General features: G+C 42.9%; 1 protein-coding gene and 1 long non-coding RNA gene across 3 annotated transcripts in view; one reads left to right on the top strand and one right to left on the bottom strand.

Annotated features, from left to right (window-relative positions):
- EXOC3 (exocyst complex component 3) overlaps positions 1-2,551 on the top strand; it is a 39,028-nt gene extending 36,477 nt beyond the window's left edge. Inside the window, exon 13 of one of the 2 annotated variants that reach the window (XM_069730525.1) lies at positions 51-2,551. In XM_069730525.1, coding sequence (XP_069586626.1) covers positions 51-237 — 187 coding nt within the window. In that variant the 3' untranslated portion in view covers positions 238-2,551. The remainder of the gene's footprint in view (positions 1-50) is intronic. The other variant, XM_069730526.1, reaches the window with a different exon arrangement.
- A 13,009-nt stretch (positions 2,552-15,560) lies between these two features.
- On the bottom strand, positions 15,561-20,704 carry LOC138642399 (uncharacterized). Its single transcript, XR_011314041.1, has 2 exons — positions 19,667-20,704; positions 15,561-19,543 (listed from the first exon to the last, which is right to left on the bottom strand). It is a non-coding gene; the product is annotated as an uncharacterized lncRNA (long non-coding RNA).
- Positions 20,705-20,710: the final 6 nt, after the last annotated feature.

The following is a 20,710-nucleotide window of genomic DNA, read 5'->3' as shown; positions in this document are numbered from 1 at the left end:
GTTGCTATGAAATGAATGAAGTTTAACTTTTCCCTTTTTTTGTCTGGCAGGGATGATCACATAGCTGCTCTACTTGCAATGAGAGGTGACGCCAGCAGGGAGATGAAGCAGACAATAATAGAAACCGTGGATCAGAATCAGAGTCAGAGGCAACAGGGTCAAAACTACACCCCAATATTTAAAGATATAATCGTGCCCAGCATGCCAACATTGACTGTGCCCAAACTTCTAAAGTAGTAATTACGTGCCCCTAGGTTCCACTTTATAAACAAGTCTTCATTCCTCAGTCTCCTGTCTGGTGGTTACGAACACCCATTGGTGTATTTTACAGCAGTGGAAACGTGCATGTTTTCTGACACCTAAAGTACCACTCCAACATTTTGTTATTTCGCTGTCCATTAGAGCTCAGTCATGTATGTTTAGTGCATGTATTGAAATGCCGTCATTGACGTCTGCTGTTTCCAGCACCACTCTGGTCCTCTCCTGGATCATGTGTTATGCTATAGTAAGCCGGGTAGTCACATGCTCTGTGACCGGAAGTCACTTTCTCAATGTAAGTCGGAGTCTCATATTGGGTAAGGATTGGAACTAAAGCATTAAGATGTGAGCTGGACAGTCAGGACGGCACTCGCATGATGCAGAGGAAGGAACAGTACAGTGCTGGAAATGGCAGAAGGTGGCAGTTAGTATCTTACTGCATGCACTGTACATACATGATGGCTAACAGATGGTGACAATAAAAAAAAGAGACTTTAAAGACAAAAAGTGTTTCCCAAAAGTGCGCCCATATCTGAGCTGATGATCGTTTTTTGGCCCGATAAATGAATGGAGCAGTACAGCCACGTTGCTAGATTACCCTAGCATTATTACAATGCATTCACTATAGATATGTAGTCAGTTATCCCAAGCAGATCTCTAAGATACAGTAATAATCTCTCCTACATTGAGTTATCTGTATGCCCAGTCCAATCTGATGAATATGAGGTGCAAGGCTTGGGAGCACTCTGGTGTATTGAATGTGACTCCCAGCTATTGCATCCAAGGAAAATAAAAATACAAAAACTTTTACTGTAAATAAATGTTTTCCTCATTATCCATAACCTGTTGTTTTTATTCAGAACTATTTCTTATCTACAGCTTTATCCTGCATGTAAAGTAAACCACAAGCAAATACCTTATTACCCACTGAAATCCAAATAAAAACCTTGATAATACCAGGCATGAAACCCACTCCTAGTAGGGGCATGATGCTGATCTGGAACAGATAAATACTAGTAGTATTCTGGAGCTCCGTGGGTCTCTGGTTTAAGAGGATTTTTTGTTTTTGTTGGATTCTATTTAAGACTTACTGGAAAAATATTGTGGCGCACTCCATAATAAGCTATATGTACTGAATTGTTTAAGCCTAGAAGCTCCTGCCAAAGACTAGGCCTTTAAAACTTCACCATATACTGTAAATGACTATCCCATATGTCGTGTCCACGGAGATCTTAACATAAACCTTATGTAAAAGACATATTGTAATCCCAGACTTAAAGGTACAATACAGAACTGCTGAGCAATGTCGTCTCGCACAAGAGCAGAAGTCGAAACCTTTATTTACAATTTATATACTTCTACCAACAAAAAGACAGACGTGTGAATGGCCATAATCGCCTACTAGGCTTCATTGATGGTAAATCAAAGGAACTTCAGAATTAAAGGGGTTGTCTGCTACTAGGACAACCCCTTCTCATACCTCACACAAAAAAAGCCTGTACTCGCCTCGTGTGCCAGCGCCGTTCCCATGGTGTTGGCACTTGTGTTCTCTTGCCGACACCAGCATAGGAGGCAAGTATAGGCTTTTTTTATTTTGTCAGGGCCAAGCATGGGGTAATGGACAAGGAGTTGTCCAAGTAGTGGCCAACTTCATAAGTATGGATGATGCATTGTAGGATGCACAACAAGAGCTGAATGAAGCAGAATGGCTGACGGCTCCTTTTTACCAGTCCTGAAACACTCCAATGATGAAATGGGTGTTTAGCACTAGCAATTCAATCTGTTACTTAGGATGTATCTGAAAAACAATGTCAGATTTCCCATTTAGAGAGGGAGCACTTTCCTTCCCTCACATGGCATGCTAGAAGTCAGAGTTCTGGAGTTTGCAAAAAGCACCATAATCTCAAGGTTCGGACATCTGCTGAAGCTCTGATTTAATTGTCTTTTATATATGGATTAGACTTCACGTGTGGGAGGAATTGCTTTTTAAAGAGAAAAATCATTAAAAAAAAAACCTGTTTACAGTAGCTATCTATGACCCATGTTATCGGAACTAGAGATGGCCACCAGTCCTGGACTATGACTTAATGTTTTTATTGCAGTAGTTTATAGAGGTGGGGGGCAGTATTGTGCAAATTGTACATTTTCTGATTTTAGTTAGTAAACAGCAACTTTTTGTGCACGTGTTGTGCGTTCGGTGTCGGCACTTTCCTTGTTCGTTTTGCATGTATTAACATTAGCAAATGTCTAAAAATATATTTAGAAAACTGCAATAAATTTTAACTAGGAAACTACTGCACGTTCGGATTGTCATTTGGTGCCACTTTATCAACCAGCTAACACTTATTTCTTGTGTTTTTAGGACACGTGTATATTTTAGTTTCCATAAGCTGTTATATTGATTTGACACCTTCATCTAAACTTGCAGTATAAATATGCTATTCAAAAATTTTTGGTGTTTTTTTATTGGGCAAAATGAAAATACCGATCATAATTATTTATGTAGCTATTAAATTGTTTCTGATCATTAGTTTTGCTGCCAAGAAGAAACTGTTTGAACATGTAACAATAAAATCCATGTAGCAAAATTCTATTTTTTTATACTTCATAAATTAAGGTTTCCTTTAAATACAAAATATAATAGTCAAGCTCCACTTTGCGCAAAATCCATGTTATTTAATCAGGTGCATTAATATCCCTCTTATAAGATAAATAGTCCAGTGACCAGCATGATATATACAAATCTTCCCTCCTAAACAAAATCGAAAAATATCAAATCTTCAAATTCCCTGAGTTTTCCGGAGTATTTTCTACTATGTTTGTTGCACTATTTATAAAAGTATTTTCAGGCTACAACAAAAAGACTTGGAAGTGAAAACCGCATAAATAGTGAAGAACATAAAGATATTATTGGAATTTTCTTACTAGAGACATTAACGATTATCAGAAACGGAACAAACTGTACATAAAATGAGGGTCAAGCACAAAATAGATGAGGATCATATAGAAAAACGTGCTATAAAGACCAGTAAAAGAAGTGTAATGGAAAAAAAAAACAAAACTGTATTAGAAATACCGGTAATTAGAAAGTGATAGTGTGTGTGTGTGTATCTAGATAATAATAAACAGCTGCGTCCGGTAATGGCGCACATTACAATAAAAAAGTACACTGAACCCCTGAAATAATAGGCTCATAAAGAAGTAATATTGCAAAAATGCCCACAAAGATTCCTTTAAAAAAAAAAAAAAAAAAAAAAAACTCAAATTCAAGTATACAAGTTAAAAGCAGCACCTTAATAGTACATAATGGATAGCATATATCAATTCTAAATAATGATACAGAGGTGAAGACATACCAGTGTATAATATAAATAAACTATAAGGTGCTAAAGTGCATAAGACAGGTAAAAGGCCATGATTATAAGCACAATGTGCTATTAGGAAAGATAAGGTGCATGATCAAAGAGGATCAGGGACCTGGCAGCACGTTTACTCTTTAGGTAAAACATACCCTTCTACTTCCTGATGCTCTTTGATCATGCACCTTATCTTCCCTACTAGCACATTGTGCTTATAATCATGGCCATTTACCTGTCTTGTGCACTCTAGCACCTTATTATTTATTTATATTATACGCTGGTATGTCTTCACCTCTGTGTCATCTTAATATATACTTACATTGTAATGTCTAAACATCCTGTTCCGTCCAGATGTGTCCGGATCCCAGAATTCCAAGCGGCGCAAGTTCACCGACCTCCATATTGGGACACCCAAGTGATGGGTGTCTCAATATGGAAACTGCTGGTGGTACCAGCCTCTTGCGTGGTACCACCAGCGGAACACCATCGCACCACACACACTGTATACACCGTACGCAGCCTCTTGCACGGTACCACCAGCAGAACACTGTCGCGAACAGTACACTGCGCCACCGGGATCAGCCGAATGATTCACTGACCCCCACCATCTTTGCACAGGAGGAGCGCATGCAGTTTTAACCCCTTAACCCCCAAGAGTGGTTTGCATATTAATGACCAGGCCAATTTTTACCATTCTGACCACTGTCCCTTTTATGAGGTTATAACTCTGGAACGCTTCAACAGATCCCGGTGATTCTGACACTGTTTTCTTGTGACATATTCTACTTCATGATAGAGGTAAAATTTCTTTAATATGACTTGTTAGTTTGTGAAAAAAAAAAGGAAATTTGGCAAAAATTTTAGAAAATTTTGCAATTTTCCAACTTTGAATTTTCATGCCCTTAAATCACAGAGCTATGTCACACAAAATACTTCATAAGTAACATTTCCTACATGTCTACTTTACATCAGCACAATTTTGGAACCAAATTTTTTGTTTGTTTGTTAGGAAGTTATAAGGGTTAAAAGGTGACCAGCGATTTCTCATTTTTACAACACCATTTTTTTTTTTTTTTTTTTAGGGACCACATCACATTTGAAGTCACTTTGAGGGATCTATATGATAGAAAATACCCAAAAGTGACACCATTCTAAAAACTGTACCCCTCAAGGTGCTCAAAACCAAATTCAAGAAGTTTATTAACCCTTCAGGTGCATCACAGGAATTTTTGGATTGTTTAAAAAAAAAACAGGTAACAGGAGAAATTGGACCCTAAAAGTTGTTGTACAATTTGTCCTGAGTATGCAGAAACCCCATATGTGGGGGTAGACTACTGTTTGGGCGCATGGCAGAGCTCGGAAGGGAAGGCGCGCCGTTTGACTTTTCAATGCAAAATTAGCTGGACGCCATGTCGCGTTTAGAGAGCCCCTGATGTGCCTAAACAGTGGAATCCCCCCACAAGTGACACCATTTTGGATACTAGACCCCCCCAAGGAATTTATCTAGATGTGTGGTGAGAACTTTGAACCCCCAAGTGCTTCACAGAAGTTTATAATGTAGAGCCGTAAAAATAAAAAATCATTTTTTTCAAAACGATCTTTTCGCCTCAAATTTTTTATTTTCACAAGGGTAACAGGAGAAATTGGACCCCAAAAGTTGTTGTACAATTTGTCCTGAGTACGCTGATACCCCATATGTGGATGTGGAAGAAAACTGTTCGGGCACATGTCGGGCTTGGAAGGGAAGTAGTGGTGTTTTGGAATGCAAACTTTGATGGAAAGGTCTGCGGGCGTCATGTTGCATTTGCAGAGCTCCTGATGTGCCTAAACAGTAGAAACCCCCCCACAAGTGACCCCATTTTGGAAACTAGAACCCCACGGGACTTATCTAGATGTTGTGAGAACTTTGAACGCCCAAGTGTTTCACTAAAGCCTATAACGCAAAGCCATGAAAATAAAAAATAAAAATTTCCCCAAAAATGATTTTTTTAGCCCAAATTTTATTTTCCCAAAGGTAACAGGAGAAATTGGACCACAAAAGTTGTCCAATTTGTCCTTGAGTACACTGATACCACATACGTGGGGGAAACCACTGTTTGGGCGCACAGCAGAGCTCGGAAGGGAAGGAGCACAGTTTTACTTTTTCAACAGAATTGGTTGGAATTGAGATCGGATGCCATGTCGCGTTTGGAGAGCCCTGATATGCCTAAACAGTGGAACCCCCCCCCCCCCCAATTCTAACTCCAACACACCCCTAATCCCAACTGTAAACAATCCAAACCCTAACCCCATCTGTAGCCCCAACCCTATCTTTAACCCTAATGGGAAAATGGAAATAAATACATTTTTCTTTATTTTATTATTTTTCCCTAAGGGGGAGATAAAGTGTTTGATGTTTGGCAGCTGTCACACACTAAGACGCTTTTTATTGCATCACCAGATTTTGATAGCTATAATTTATCCTTTTTTTGGCCCACAGTGTCATGTGAGGTCTTGTTTTTTGCGGGACGAGGTGACATTTTTATTGGTACAATTTTCGGGTACATGACTTTTTTTGATCGCTTTTTATTATGACTTTTGGGAGGCAGAATAAACAAAAAACAGCAATTCATTAATTTCTATTGGGTGGGGCGTTTATACTGTTCTGCTTGTAAAATTGATAAAGCAGTTTTATTCTTCAGGTTAGTACAATTACAGCGATACCTTATTTATATTTTTTTGTTTTGGCACTTTTATACAATAAAAACTATTTTACATTAAAAATAATAATTTTTGCATTGCTTTTCTGAGGGCTACTGTATATACTCGAGTATAAGCTGACCCCCTAATTTTGCCACAAAAAACTGGGAAAACTTAATGACTCGAGTATAAGCCTAGGCTGGAAAATGCAGCAGCTACTGGTAAATGTCAAAAATAAAAATAGATACCAATAAAAGTAAAATTAATTGAGACATCAGTAGGTTAAATGTTTTTGAATATCCATATTGAATCAGGAGCCCCATATAATGCTCCATACAGTTCATGATGGCCCCATAAGATGCTCCATACAAAATAAGCCCCATATAATGCTTCATACAGTTAATGATGGGCCCCATAAGATGCTCCATACAAAATAAGCCCCATATAATGCTCCATAAAGTTTATGGGCTCCATAAGATGCTCCATATTAAAATATGCCCCATATAATGCTGCACAAATGTTGATTATGGCCCCATAAAATGCTCCATACAGACATTTGCCCCATACAATGCTGCACAAATGCTGATTATGGCCCCATAAGATGTTCCATAGAGATATTTGCCTCATATAATGCTGCACATGGCCCCATACAGATGTTTGCCCCATATAATGCTGCACATGGCCCCATACAGATATTTGCCCCATATAATGCTGCACATGGCCCCATACAGATATTTGCCCCATATAACGCTGCACATGGCCCCATAAGATGCTCCATACAGATAATTGCCCCATATAATGCTGCACAGGGCCCCATAAGATGCTCCATACAGATAATTGCTCCCATATAACGCTGCACATGGCCCCATAAGATGTTCCATACAGACATTTGCCCCATATGCTGTTGCTGCGATTAAAAAAAATAAAAAATCACTCCCCTCTCAGGCCCCTGGCACTTGCGATATTCACCTGCTCCCCGTTCCACCGCCGACTGCCGCTGTGTCTTCCCCGTCCTCTGCACTGACGTTCAGGCAGAGGGAGGCGCGCACTAATCGCGTCATCGCGCCCTCTGACCGGAGCGTCAGTGCAGAGGACATGGAAGACGCAGCGGCACCGACAGTGGAACGGGGAGCAGGTGAATATCCCGCACTGCGTTATACTCACCTGCTCCTGGCGCGGGTCCCTGCACGTCTGTTCCCCGGTGTCGGCAGCTTCTTCCTGTAGTGAACGGTCACATGGTACCGCTCATTACAGTAATGATATGGGAGTCCATATTCATTACTATAATGAGAGCGGTATCATGTGACTGCTCACTACAGGAAGAAGCTGTCAACGCCCGGAGAAGCAGGGACCGCGCCAGGAGCAGGTGAGTATGATTACACAGCTGCCGCTCCCCCTCCCCTGCCGACCCCTGGGTATGACTCCAGTATAAGCCGAGAGGGGCACTTTAAGCCGAAAAAAAATGGGCTGAAATTCTCGGCTTATACTTGAGTATATATGGTATATCTTTTTTAGTTTTCTGGTGATGACGCCGTATGGCGGCTCGTTTTTTGCGGGACAAGATGACGTTTTCACCGATACGGTTTATTTATATCCGTCTTTTTTTATTGCATGTTATTCCACTTTTTATTCGGTGGTATGATGATAAAGCATTGTTTTTTGCCTTGTTTTTTATTTTATTTTTTTACGGTGTTCACTGAAGGGGTTAACTAGTGGGACAGTTTTATAGGTCGGGTCGTTACGAATGTGGCGATACTAAATGTGCACTTTTGTTTGTTTTTTTAATCTTATATATAATTGCCTAGAATACTACTTCCTGCAATTTGTGCCAACTTCCGTGGCTTTGTCCGGAGCTAATGTCCGGAACTAATGTCCGGAGCTAATGTCCGGAGATAAGTGACGTCAACAGTGTCCAGTGTCTGATTGGTTGCCGCCTGCTGCGAGCGACCAATCAGAAACGTGCCGTACTGTGACACACTCCGCCCGCCATTTTGGTGTGATTTTTGAATTTTTACCTCACAGCAAGTTTCTACTGCGTGGAGGCGGGCCCAGTGACGTTGCTCTTCAAGCTCCTGCCGAATTTCAAGTATATATGGATTCTAGACTCCCGATTCTTTAGAATCGGGCTGCCATCTAGTTTACATATATGTATTTTTTGGAAAAACATTTTCTTTTTTAAATATTTTAACACGTTAATTTTTTTTTTTTTTTCACTTCTTTACATTGTCCAGAGTGGGACATGATTAAAGTCAGAGCACTGATCGGCGATCTGACAGGCATTGAAGGAGGCTTGCCGGCGCCTGCTCTTAGCAGGCACTGACAAGCCACCTCCCTGCAGGACCCTAGGGCCATCTTGGATCCGGGTGCCTGCAGGGAGGAGACCCTTGGAACAATGCGATCACGTTGTGTTGTTCTGAGGGTACCAGGGAAGCACGCAGGGAGCCCCTCCCTGCGCGATGCTTCCCTATGCCACCGGAATGCTGCAATCTTGTTTGCTCACAGTGTTCCGGGGGTTAAAGTGCCGGAAGCGGTCTGTGACCACTCCTGGCACATAGTGCCGTGTCAGCTGTGATAATCAGCTGACACCCGGCTGCGATCGGCCGCGCTCCCCCCGTGAGCGTGGCGATTATGTATGACGTACTATTTCGTCCATGGGAATTAAGTCCCAGGTCACATGGACAAGATAGTACGTCCGATGGCACAAAGGGGTTAATGTGACCGCCGCTATCTGTCTGCACAATGATGGCAGCAGTCTGATTTACTGCACCTGTGCGAATTCCACGCAGGCGCAGTGAATCATTTGGCTGATCCCGGCAGCAGATGTGTGATGTGTCTACAGGTAGAGGAAGCCGGTCACACGAATGAAAGTTCATTTTAAAGAGAACCTGTCACCCCCAAAATCGAGGGTGATATAAGCCCACCGGCATCAGGGGCTTATCTACAGCATTCTGTAATGCTGTAGATAAGCCCCCCGATGTATCCTAAAAGATGAGAAAAAGGTTAGATTATACTCACGCGGGCGGTCCGATCCAGTGGGCGTCGCAGTCCGGTCCGGGGCCTCCCATCTTCATAGGATGATGTCCTCTTCTGGTCTTCACTCTCCGGCGCAGGTGTACTTTTGTCTGCCCTGTTGAGGGCAGAGCAAAGTACTGCACTGCGCAGTCGCCGAGAAAGGTCAGAGAGGCCCGGCGCCTGCGCACTACAGTACTTTGCCCTCAACAGGGCAGACAAAGTACGACTGTGCAGGAGACGCAGCGTGAAGACCAGAAGAGGACGTCATCGTAAGAAGATGGGAGGCGCCAGACCGGACTGCGACACCCATCGGACGGGACCGTGACGCCCCTGGGTGAGTATAATCTAACCTCCTTTTGTTATCTTTTAGGATACATTGGGGGCTTATCTACAGCATTCCAGAATGCTGTACATAAGCCCCTGATGCCGGTGTGCTTAGCTCATCTTCCATTTTGGGGGTGACAGGTTCCCTTTAATGTCTGTGTTTGACTGTGTACGGAGCATATCACATCTCCTGGGCAGGGGAGACAATACGGACATTACAGTAGGGGATCACAGAGGGAGCACTTAAACAACAGACTATAACTCCAAGTAAATCACACTTTTGTGAAATCAAACTGTCCACTTAGGAAGCAACATTGTTTGACGATCGATTTCACATGCTGTTGTGCAAATGGAATAAAAAGCAGATGGAAATTATTGCCAATCATCAGGACACACTCAATAAAGGAGTGGTTCTGCAGGTGGGGACCACAGACCACATCCCAGTACCAATGCTTTCTGGCTTATGTTTTAGTCACTTTTGCATGTTGGTTGTGCTTTCGCACTTGTGGTAGCAGGAGACGGACTCTACAATCCACACAAGTGGCTCAGGTAGTGCAGCTCATCCAGGTTGGCACATCAATGCGAGCTGTTGCAAGAAGGTTTGCTGTGTCTGTCAGCGTAGTATCCACAGGCTGGAGGTGCTACCAGGAGATGTGGAGGGAGCCCGTAGGAGGGGCAACAACCCAGCAGCAGAATCGTTGCCTCAGCCTTTGTGCAAGGAGGAACAGGAGGAGCACTGCCAGAGCCCTGCAAAATTACCTCCAGAAGGCCACAAATGTGCATGTGTCTGCACAAACGGTTAGATACCGACTCCATGAGGATGGTCTGAGTGCCCGACGTCCACAGATGGGGGTTGTGCTCAAAGTCCAACACTGTGCAGGATGCTTGGCATCTGCCACAGAACACCAGGATTGGCAAATTCGCCACTGGCGCCCTGTGCTCTTCACAGATGAAAGCAAGGTCAAGCTGAGCACATGTGACAGAGTCTGGAGATGCTGTGAAGAGCGATCTGCCTGCAACATCCTTCAGCAAGACCGGTTGGCAGTGGGTCAGTAATGGTGTGGGGTGGCATTTCTTTGGAGGGGCCACACAACCCTCCATGTGCTCAAAAGAGGTAGCCTGACTGCCATTAGATACCGAGATGAGATCCTCAGACCCCTTGTGACACCATATGCTGGTGTGCTTGACGCTGGGTTCCTCCTAATGCAGGACAATGCCAGACCTCATGTGGCTGGAGTGTGTCAGTAGTTCCTGCAAGACGAGGGCATTGAAGCTATGGACTGGCCCGCCCATTCCCCAGACCTGAATCCGATTTAACACATCTGGGACATCATGTCTCGCACCAATGTCACGTTACACCACAGACTGTCAAGGAGTTGGCAGATGCTTTAGTCCGGGTCTGGGAGATGATCCCTCAGGAGACCATCAGCCACCTCATCAGGAGCGTGTCCAGGCGTTGTAGGTAGGTCATACAGGTACGTGGTAGCCACACACTACTGAGCATCATTTCCTTGTCTTGAGGCATTTCTATTGAAGTTGGATCAGCCTGTAACTTCATTTTCCACTTTGATTTTGAGCATCATTCCAACTCCAGACCTCTGTGGGATATTAGTTGTGATTTATGTTGATAATTTTTAGGTTTTATTGTTCAACACATTCCACTATGTAATGAATAAAGATTTACAACTAGAATATTTCATTCAGTGATATCTAGGATTTGGGATTTTAGTGTTCCCTTTATTTTTTTGAGCAGTGTATTTCACTGACTGTTTTTAAACAATATTTTACCTCACAAAATGTATCCTCTGCGATCTCCTGCTGTAATGTCAGTATGGTCTTTGAGGGGAGATCACAGCACAGGAAGGAGAGACAGCAGATAAGGGGGATAGCACATGGGGTAGACAGGTCAAAGAAGAGACAGGAGAAGTCAGCACATGGGGAAAGAGAGTGGAAAGGTGGGTGAGCACATTGAGGGGAGAGTTTCTCAACACTGCAAAGCCTGCCCCCATCGTGACATTACCGCCTCCATGTAGTAATTTATAATTGATATATGCTATGCATGTACTATTAGGGTATGTGCACACGTTCAGGTTTGTTCGCGATAGAAACGCATACATTATGCATCCTATCATTTAGAATGCATTCTGCATGTTTTGTGCACATGATGCGTTTTTTCCGCGAAAAAAACGCATTGCGGTTAAAAAAAAGCAGCATGTTCATTAGTTTTGCGGATTTTCTACGTTTTTCCCGCTATTCTATGCATTTGGAAAGAACGCACAAAAAAGTGTCAAAAACGCATGAAAAACGTGAAAAAAACGCATGCGGATTTCAGGCAGATATGTCCGGTTTTTGTCAGGAAAATTTCTGCAAGAAATCCTGACGTGTGCATATACCCTTAACCCCTTTACCCCCAAGGGTGGTTTGCACGTTAATGACCGGGCCAATTTTTACAATTCTGACCACTGTCCCTTTATGAGGTTATAACTCTGGAACGCTTCAATGGATCCTGGTGATTCTGACATTGTTTTCTCGTGACATATTGTACTTCATGACAATGGTAAAAATTATTTGATAGTACCTGCGTTTATTTGTGAAAAAAACGGAAATTTGGCGAAAATTATGAAAATTTCGCAATTTTCCAACTTTGAATTTTTATGCAATTAAATCACAGAGATATGTCACACAAAATACTTAATAAGTAACATTTCCCACATGTCTACTTTACATCAGCACAATTTTGGAACCAAAATTTTTTTTTGTTAGGGAGTTATAAGGGTTAAAAGTTGACCAGCAATTTCTCATTTCTACAACACCATTTTATTTTAGGGACCACATCTCATTTGAAGTCATTTTGAGGGGTCTATATGATAGAAAATACCCAAGTGTGACACCATTCTAAAAACTACACCCCTCAAGGTGCTCAAAACCATATTCAAAAAGTTTATTAACCCTTCTGGTGCTTCACAGGAATTTTTTGAATGTTTAAATAAAAATGAACATTTAACTTTTTTTCACAAAAAATTTAATTCAGCTCCAATTTGTTTTATTTTACCAAGGGTAACAGGAGAAAATGGACCCCAAACATTGTTGTACAATTTGTCCTGAGTATGCCAATACCCCACATGTGGGGGTAAACCACTGTTTGGGCGCATGGCAGAGCTCGGAAGCGAAGGAGTGCCATTTGACTTTTCAATGCAAAATTGACTGGAATTGAGATGGGACGCCATGTTTCGTTTGGAGAGCCCCTGATGTGGCTAAACATTGAAACCCCCCACAAGTGACACCATTTTGGAAAGTAGACCCCCTAAGGAACTTATCTAGAGGTGTGGTGAGCACTTTGACCCAACAAGTGCTTCACAGAAGTTTATAATGTAGAACCGTAAAAATAAAAAATCATATTTTTTCACAAAAATTATCTTTTCGCCCCCAATTTTTTATTTTCCCAAGGGTAAGAGAAGAAATTGGACCCCAAAAGTTGTTGTACAATTTGTCCTGAGTACGCTGATAGCCCATATATGGGGGTAAACCACTGTTTGGGCGGATGGGAGAGCTCGGAAGGGAAGGAGCGCCGTTTGACTTTTCAATGCAAAATTGACAGGAATTGAGATGGGACGTCATGTTGCGTTTGAAGAGCCACTGATGTGCCTAAACATTGAAACCCCCCACAAGTGACACCATTTTGGAAAGTAGACCCCCTAAGGAACTTATCTAGAGGTGTGGTGAGCACTTTGACCCACCAAGTGCTTCACAGAAGTTTATAATGCAGAGCCGTAAAAATAAAGCTAAATTTTTTTCCCACAAAAATTATTTTTTTAGCCCCGTTTTGTATTTTCCTGAGGGTAACAGGAGAAATTGGACCCCAAAATTTGTTGCCCAATTTGTCCTGACTGCGATGATACACCATATGTGGGGGGAACCACTGTTTGGGCACATGGGAGGGCTCAGAAGGGAAGGAGTGCCATTTGAATGCAGACTTAGATGGAATGGTCTGCAGGTGTCACATTGCGTTTGCAGAGCCCCTAATGTACCTAAACAGTAGAAACCCCCCACAAGTGACACCATTTTGGAAAGTAGACCCCCTTAGGAACTTATCTAGATGTGTGCTGAGCGCTTTGACCCACCAAGGGCTTCACAGAAGTTTATAATGGAGAGCCGTAAAAATAAAACAAAAATTTTTTCCCACAAAATTTTTTTTTTTTTTGGCGCTTTTATACGATAAAAACTATTTTATAGAAAAAATAATTATTTTTGCATCGCTTTATTCTCAGGACTATAACTTTTTTATTTTTTTGCTGATGATGCTGTATGGCAGCTCGTTTTTTGCGGGACAAGATGACATTTTCAGCGGTACCATGGTTAGTTATATCTGTCTTTTTGATCGCGTGTTATTCCACTTTTTGTTCGGCGGTATGATAATAAAGCGTTGTTTTTTGCCTCGTTTTTTTTTTTTTTTTTTTTCTTATGGTGTTTACTGAAGGGGTTAACTAGTGGGCCAGTTTTATAGGTCGGGCCGTTACGCACGCGGCGATACTAAATATGTGTACTTTTATTGTTTTGTTTTTTTTTATTTAGATAAAGAAATGTATTTATGGGAATAATATTTTTATTTTTTTTTTCATTATTTTGGAATATTTTTTTTTATACATTTGAAATTTTTTTTTTTTACTTTGTCCCAGGGGGGGACATCACAGATCAGTGATCTGACAGTTTGCACAGCACTCTGTCAGATCACTGATCTGACATGCAGCGCTGCAGCCTTCACAGTGCCTGCTCTGAGCAGGCTCTGTGAAGCCACCTCCCTCCCTGCAGGACCCGGATCCGCGGCCATCTTGGATCCGGGGCTGGAGGGAGCAGGGAGGGAGGTGAGACCCTCGCAGCAACGCGATCACATCGCGTTGCTGCGGGAGGCTCAGGGAAGCCCGCAGGGAGCCCCCTCCCTGCGCGGTGCTTCCCTGTACCGCCGGCACATCGCGATCATCTTTGATCGCGGTGTGCCGGGGGTTAATGTGCCGGGGGCGGTCCGTGACCGCTCCTGGCACATAGTGCCGGATGTCAGCTGCGATAAACAGCTGACACCCGGCCGCGATCGGCGGCGCTCCCCCCGTGAGCGCTGCCGATCGCATATGACGTACTATTGCGTCCTTGGGAAGTAAAGCCCACCCCACATGGACGCAATAGTACGTCTAATGGCAGAAAGGGGTTAAGGTGCTGCTATTACTTTTATACTTGATTTTGATTGTTTTTTTTTTAAAGGAATCATCTTGTGGGCATTTTTGCAATATTACTATATGAGCCTATTATTTCAGGGGCTCGATGTACTTTTTTTAATGTAACGAGCGCCATTACCTGACTAGAATCCATATATACTTGAAATTCGGCAGGAGCTTGAAGAGCAACGTCACTGGGCCCGCCTCCACGCAGTAGAAACTTGCTGTGAGGTAAAAATTCAAAAATCACACCAAAATGGCAGGCGGAGTGGGTCACAGTACGGCACATTTCTGATTGGTCGCTCGCAGCAGGCGGCAACCAATCAGACACTGGACACTGTTGACGTCACTTATCTCCGGACATTAGCTCCGGACATTAGCTCCGGACATTAGCTCCGGACAGGAAGTTGGCACAAATTGCAGGAAGTAGTATTCTAGGCAATTATATATAAGATATACACACACATCTATCTTTTACTGGTTTTTATTGCACGTTTTTCTATATGTTCCTACAGACATTAATGGTAGAGTTGGTCCAAATCGATTTGCAGGACCTCATCCATGAGCCACTGGACAGGAACCCTGAGAACCAATGCCCACCTGATGTCCTCTGTGGCTAAGAATGGAGGATTTAGTAGGTAAACGTGTGCACAGCTTCAACATGTGGTGCCCAGGTAGGTTCCAACACCTTAATCATATGTAATAAAACCTGGCACTCAACTTAATATGCAAGCGGTTTATTATTTCCAGCAACAAAAACATTTCGGTCATCAATTTGACCTTCATCAGTTACTGTAAACATAATGTAATAACACTCAGTATAACGAAAATAATATACATAAAAGAAAAAACGAAATAAATAAAGTATATACAGAACTAGACTTCCAGTACATAAATAGTATGGCATGGTGATAGGACTATTGCAAAAAACAGTACAGAACCAACCGATCTTGGCACAATATTGGTAAGGAGAAAGGGAGAGTGGCTAAGTAGTGGAAGAGGAGTCACGTACCGTGTTATAGATGGTTGTGAGAATAACATGCCAGTGTAAGCAGGTAGTAATTAACTCCTGCAATAGAGGGTTAAACGTTTATAAGTGAAGGGCCAAATGGCGTGGTATCGTATACATAGAGTTAGAGACATACCCCTAGTTTCTGCAGAGAAGTGGTATGCATTGACATGAGAACAGCCTGGTAGATGGAGAGCAAAAGTGGTTAAGTATAGGTACCTACCTGTAAAATAAAATCCAGGTGGAGGCATGGGGGTGTCTTAACGCATGTGTGGCGCTGTAGACGCGGTGTCCACCACTTGTCTAGCGCCCAGTGTGCAGCCGCATGTGTTATATGTGCTGGGAAGGCGGCAGGAAGAGAGCGGGTATCGCCGACCGGAAGTGGGCAGGTCCGGCATCGAGCGGTGTTGCCTGGGAAAGGGGATGACATCACCAATATGGTGGTGTATTCCAGGGGGCGGCGCTTGTGTTTCACCCCTAGCAAGTGCCGTGCAATTGCATAGGAAATGTGATGTGTGTCAAATTGAGTGCCTATATGGAAAGCGCTGTATGAGGCTGCTATGGAAATGTTATATGGAATCTGGCAGGACCCCAAAGAAAAGGAAAAAAGAGAGAAACAGTAATGCCATTACTTTATTGAATACGTGCAGGAGAATTAAGGTGAGCCGTCACAGTATAGTGAGTGCCCATAGAAGGTTTTGATCCGGGGATCAGTAAAGGCGACTCTAAAGGAATAGAGAAGACATCATTAGAAATCAGGCATTATACATTACAGAATAACTATATCACTTTAAAGGGACTCTGTCACCTGAATTTGGAGGGAACAATCTTCAGCCACAGGGGCGGAGTTTTTGGGTGTTTGATTCACCCTTTCCTTACCCACTGGCTGCAATATTGGATTGAAGTTCATTCTCTGTCCTCCATAGTACATGCCTGCACAAGGCAATCGGGTGAATCAAACACCCGAAAACCCCGCCCCTATGGCTGAAAATTGTTCCCTCGAAATTCAGGTGACAGAGTCCCTTTAAATAAAGGCAAGTAGATCATAATCCCTGTTTAACCCCTTGGGAGTCAGGGTCTCCAGGGTATGGATCCAGAAGGCTTCCCGTTTTTTTAGGAGTGAGATCCTATCACCCCACCCTTCCCCCCCGTCGTTGTGGGGAGATTGAGTCAATCACCTGGTATTTCAATTGTGAGATGGTGTGTCCATGTGTCAAAAAATGATGGGGAATTGGTAAAAGCAGATTATTACAACGGATTGTGGATTTATGTTTGGATATTCTATCTCGTACCAATTGCGTAGTCTCCCCAATGTATAGTAAACCACATGGGCATTTAATTAGGTAGATGACAAAGGATGACTCACACGTGTAGTGTTCTTTAATCTGGAAACTTTTGCCTGTATGGGGATGTTGGAAAAAATTACCCTTTTGTACGTTACCACATTGCGCACAATGTAGGCAAGGGAACGTACCCATTCTGGGTTGTGATTAAAATCTGGATTTTTTGGATTGTGTGGAACCGATGTCCGCCTTCACCAAGTTATCCCTAAGGTTTTGTGGTCTTTTGAAACATGGGAGAAACGGGAGTTTGAACTCTGGGACGTTGGGATATGCCGTAGTGAGTAGGGGCCAATGTTCCCTAATGTTCTTATGAAGGATGGAGGTGAACGGATGGTAGACATGCACGAATGGAATACGTCCACTGTGATTCCCATCACGAGTGCGAGGATCTAATTGTTCAGAACTCTTGTAGGGTAACCGCGACGGCGAAACTTGGTTGTCATGTCCTGTAGACGTTGGTTCCGTATTTTATTATCAGAAACAATGCGATTAACGCGTTGATATTGGGATCTAGGTATGGAGCGTTTGACCGCTGGGGGGTGAAAGCTCTGGTAGTGTAAGATGCTGTTGCGGTCAGTGGGTTTTATATGAAGGTCAGTGGTTAGATGACCCTCCTCGTTTTTCAGGACAACTGTGTCAAGGAAACTGACCGATCTAGCATCTTGGGTCATTGTGAACTGTATGCCCAGCCATGCCCTATTCAGAAATACAAAGAATGATTCAAGGGATTCCAACGTGCCCCCCTCTAGGCAAAAAACGTCATCTATATAGCGTGTCCAATATAGGACGTTTGAAATGAATAGGGGGTGTTTATAGATAATTGACTCCTCAAAGTGAGCCATATAGGCGTTAGCATAGGGGGGCGCTACATTGGACCCCATAGCGGTACCACGGGTCTGAAGAAAGAACTGGTCCTGGAAAGGAAAATAATTATTAAACAGGACCAGAGAGAGAAGGTTCACACATAGATTAATTTGGTTTGTATCCATACCGGCTGATGTCAGGAGGTGATGGACCGAGTTAATGCCCTCGATATGGGGAATTGAGGTGTAGAGGTCTTGAACATCCATTGTGACCAGGATGGTATGGGGTGGTATAGTCCCTATAGTCCGAATCCTATTCAGGAATGCCCCTGTATCTAACAGAAATGATGGGGTGGACTGAAACCTTCAAAAAGAACCTGAAGACTCATCTCTTCCGACAAGCCTACAGCCTGCAGTGATCCTCAAACTACTGAACAGCCGCACAGCCAGCTCTTCCCTCTCCTAGTGTATCCTCACCCACCCCCTGCAGACTGTGAGCCCTCGCGGGCAGGGTCCTCCCTCCTTATGTACTCGTGTGCCTTGTTATCTGCTCATGTTTAATGTATTTGTCTATATTTGCCCCGTATTCACATGTAAAGCGCCATGGAATAAATGGCGCTATAAAAATGTATAATAATAATAATAATAATGAGCGTAAGGATTTTTTCTAAAAAGATGGAAATTGGGGACAGGATGGATTCTGTCGAGGCCACTATGGGTCTCCCAGGGGGATTCTGTAGATTCTTGTGAATCTTTGGTAGGGTATAGAAAACCGGTATAACCGGATTTCTTTTAGTTAAGGACTCCACAGTTTTGGAGTCCAGAATCCCAAGTTTGGAGTTTTTTTGTAGGATTGCCTCTATTTTACCTTGAATATCCTTGGTGGGGTCCCTGGCAAGTTTCATCTTGTAGTTGTTGTAACATTTCTGTTAGATAATTGGATTTGTCCATGACTACCAGGGCTCCCCCCTTAGCGGCTGGTTTGATTATAAGGTTCCCATCCTCCCGAAGGGTCCTGAGGGCCTGATTTTCAATTGCAGATAGATTAGCAGGAAAAAAGAGTCTCCCCTTCTCGATGTCATTACGTATATCGAGAAAAAATTTCTGTATAAAATTTATAAAGGTCTCCACCGCGTGTGACCCTTGGGGTGGACGAAAATTACTTTTATTACGTAACCCTAATTGGGTAATAGACAGAGGGTTGGGGGGTACATTAGTGCAAGGGAGTGGAGAAGGTACAGTAGAAAAATGGACTTTCAATCTGAGAAGACGAAAGAAGCATTGTAGGTCCATTTCCAATTGGAATGTCTGACATTTATAGGAGGGGCAAAAAGAGAGACCTTTTTGTAACACACTTAATTCAGCAATCCCCAGAGACCTAGAAGAAATGTTTGCCACCAATGATTCCGTACCATGGAGCGCGTGACTCTCATCCTGTCCGGGTTGTTGTCTCTGCTTCCGCACCCGTATCGTTTTCTTCGTGGAAAGCGGCGTTTTGGTCCTAAAAAAGAAGCCTGGCTGGAAGGTGCGTCCCGTTCCACATCGGATCCTGAGGTGGAGAAGTCCGTTGAGGATCATTGATTGCGGGAGAATGGACCTCTTGTAGTAGAGTTACCCTGCCATCAGTAGACTTGATTTTGTTCGTAGTCAATGGTATCTCTGGAGAACTTACTTCTTTTTCGGTTTTCTGTGTCTCTTTTATGTTGGTCCACTCGGGTCTTGATCTGCGTTTTGAGTGCGTTGAGCTCCTCGGTTGTACCCGCTGTTGTCAGTTGTGCTTCGATATTTCTGATATCCGCTGCGTTGGTCTTAATCTTCTTATGGAGGAACTCCACCGTGAGGGTCATCAAATCAAAGGAACATTTATTTAGTATTTGTACGTATTTTGAACAATAATCAGGATTATCATGAAACAGTGTGGGACGTAGAGCAACCCTAAGCCCCCTGGGTATTCTTTTAACCCTAAGGTACTCTGATAGGGTGGCGCAGTGAAGCTCTATATTGACCTGGTGTCGGAGTGCTCTTTCTAAATCACGACCACGTATCTCATGCGGTGGACTTTTAAGGAAATCACAAGAGAATGTTGATTGTGCCAAGATACTGGAAGATTCTTCTGTGTTGTAAGAGAAGGTAGCTGAGGACATAGCCATCGGAGGCGTGCAACCACGTAGAGGAAATACAATTTTAGTAATTAAACATGTGCACAGCTTCAACATGTGGTGCCCAGGTAGGTTCCAACACCTTAATCATATGTAATAAAACCTGGCACTCAACTTAATATGCAAGCGGTTTATTATTTCCAGCAACAAAAACGTTTCGGTCATCAATTTGACCTTCATCAGTTACTGTAAACATAATGTAATAACACTCAGTATAACGAAAATAATATACATAAAAGAAAATAGTCCTATCACCATGCCATACTATTTATGTACTGGAAGTCTAGTTCTGTATATACTTTATTTATTTCCTTTTTTACATTATGTTTACAGTAACTGATGAAGGTCAAACCGCTTGCATATTAAGTTGAGTGCCAGGTTTTATTACATAAGAATGGAGGATGACTTGGCTATTGCAATTCACACCGAGAAAATGCTGCCCGATGTCAAGTACAGGACACCAGATTCTCCAAATCCAACAGGAGCCATGCATTTCTTCTAATGACTTCCATGTTGTCACTTAAAGGGAACCTGTCACCTGAATTTGGCGGGACTGG

Source organism: Ranitomeya imitator, chromosome 6 (genome assembly GCF_032444005.1).
Source record: "Ranitomeya imitator isolate aRanImi1 chromosome 6, aRanImi1.pri, whole genome shotgun sequence".
NCBI classification, from domain to species: domain Eukaryota; kingdom Metazoa; phylum Chordata; class Amphibia; order Anura; family Dendrobatidae; genus Ranitomeya; species Ranitomeya imitator.
This window is presented reverse-complemented; position numbering and strand designations above follow the sequence as displayed.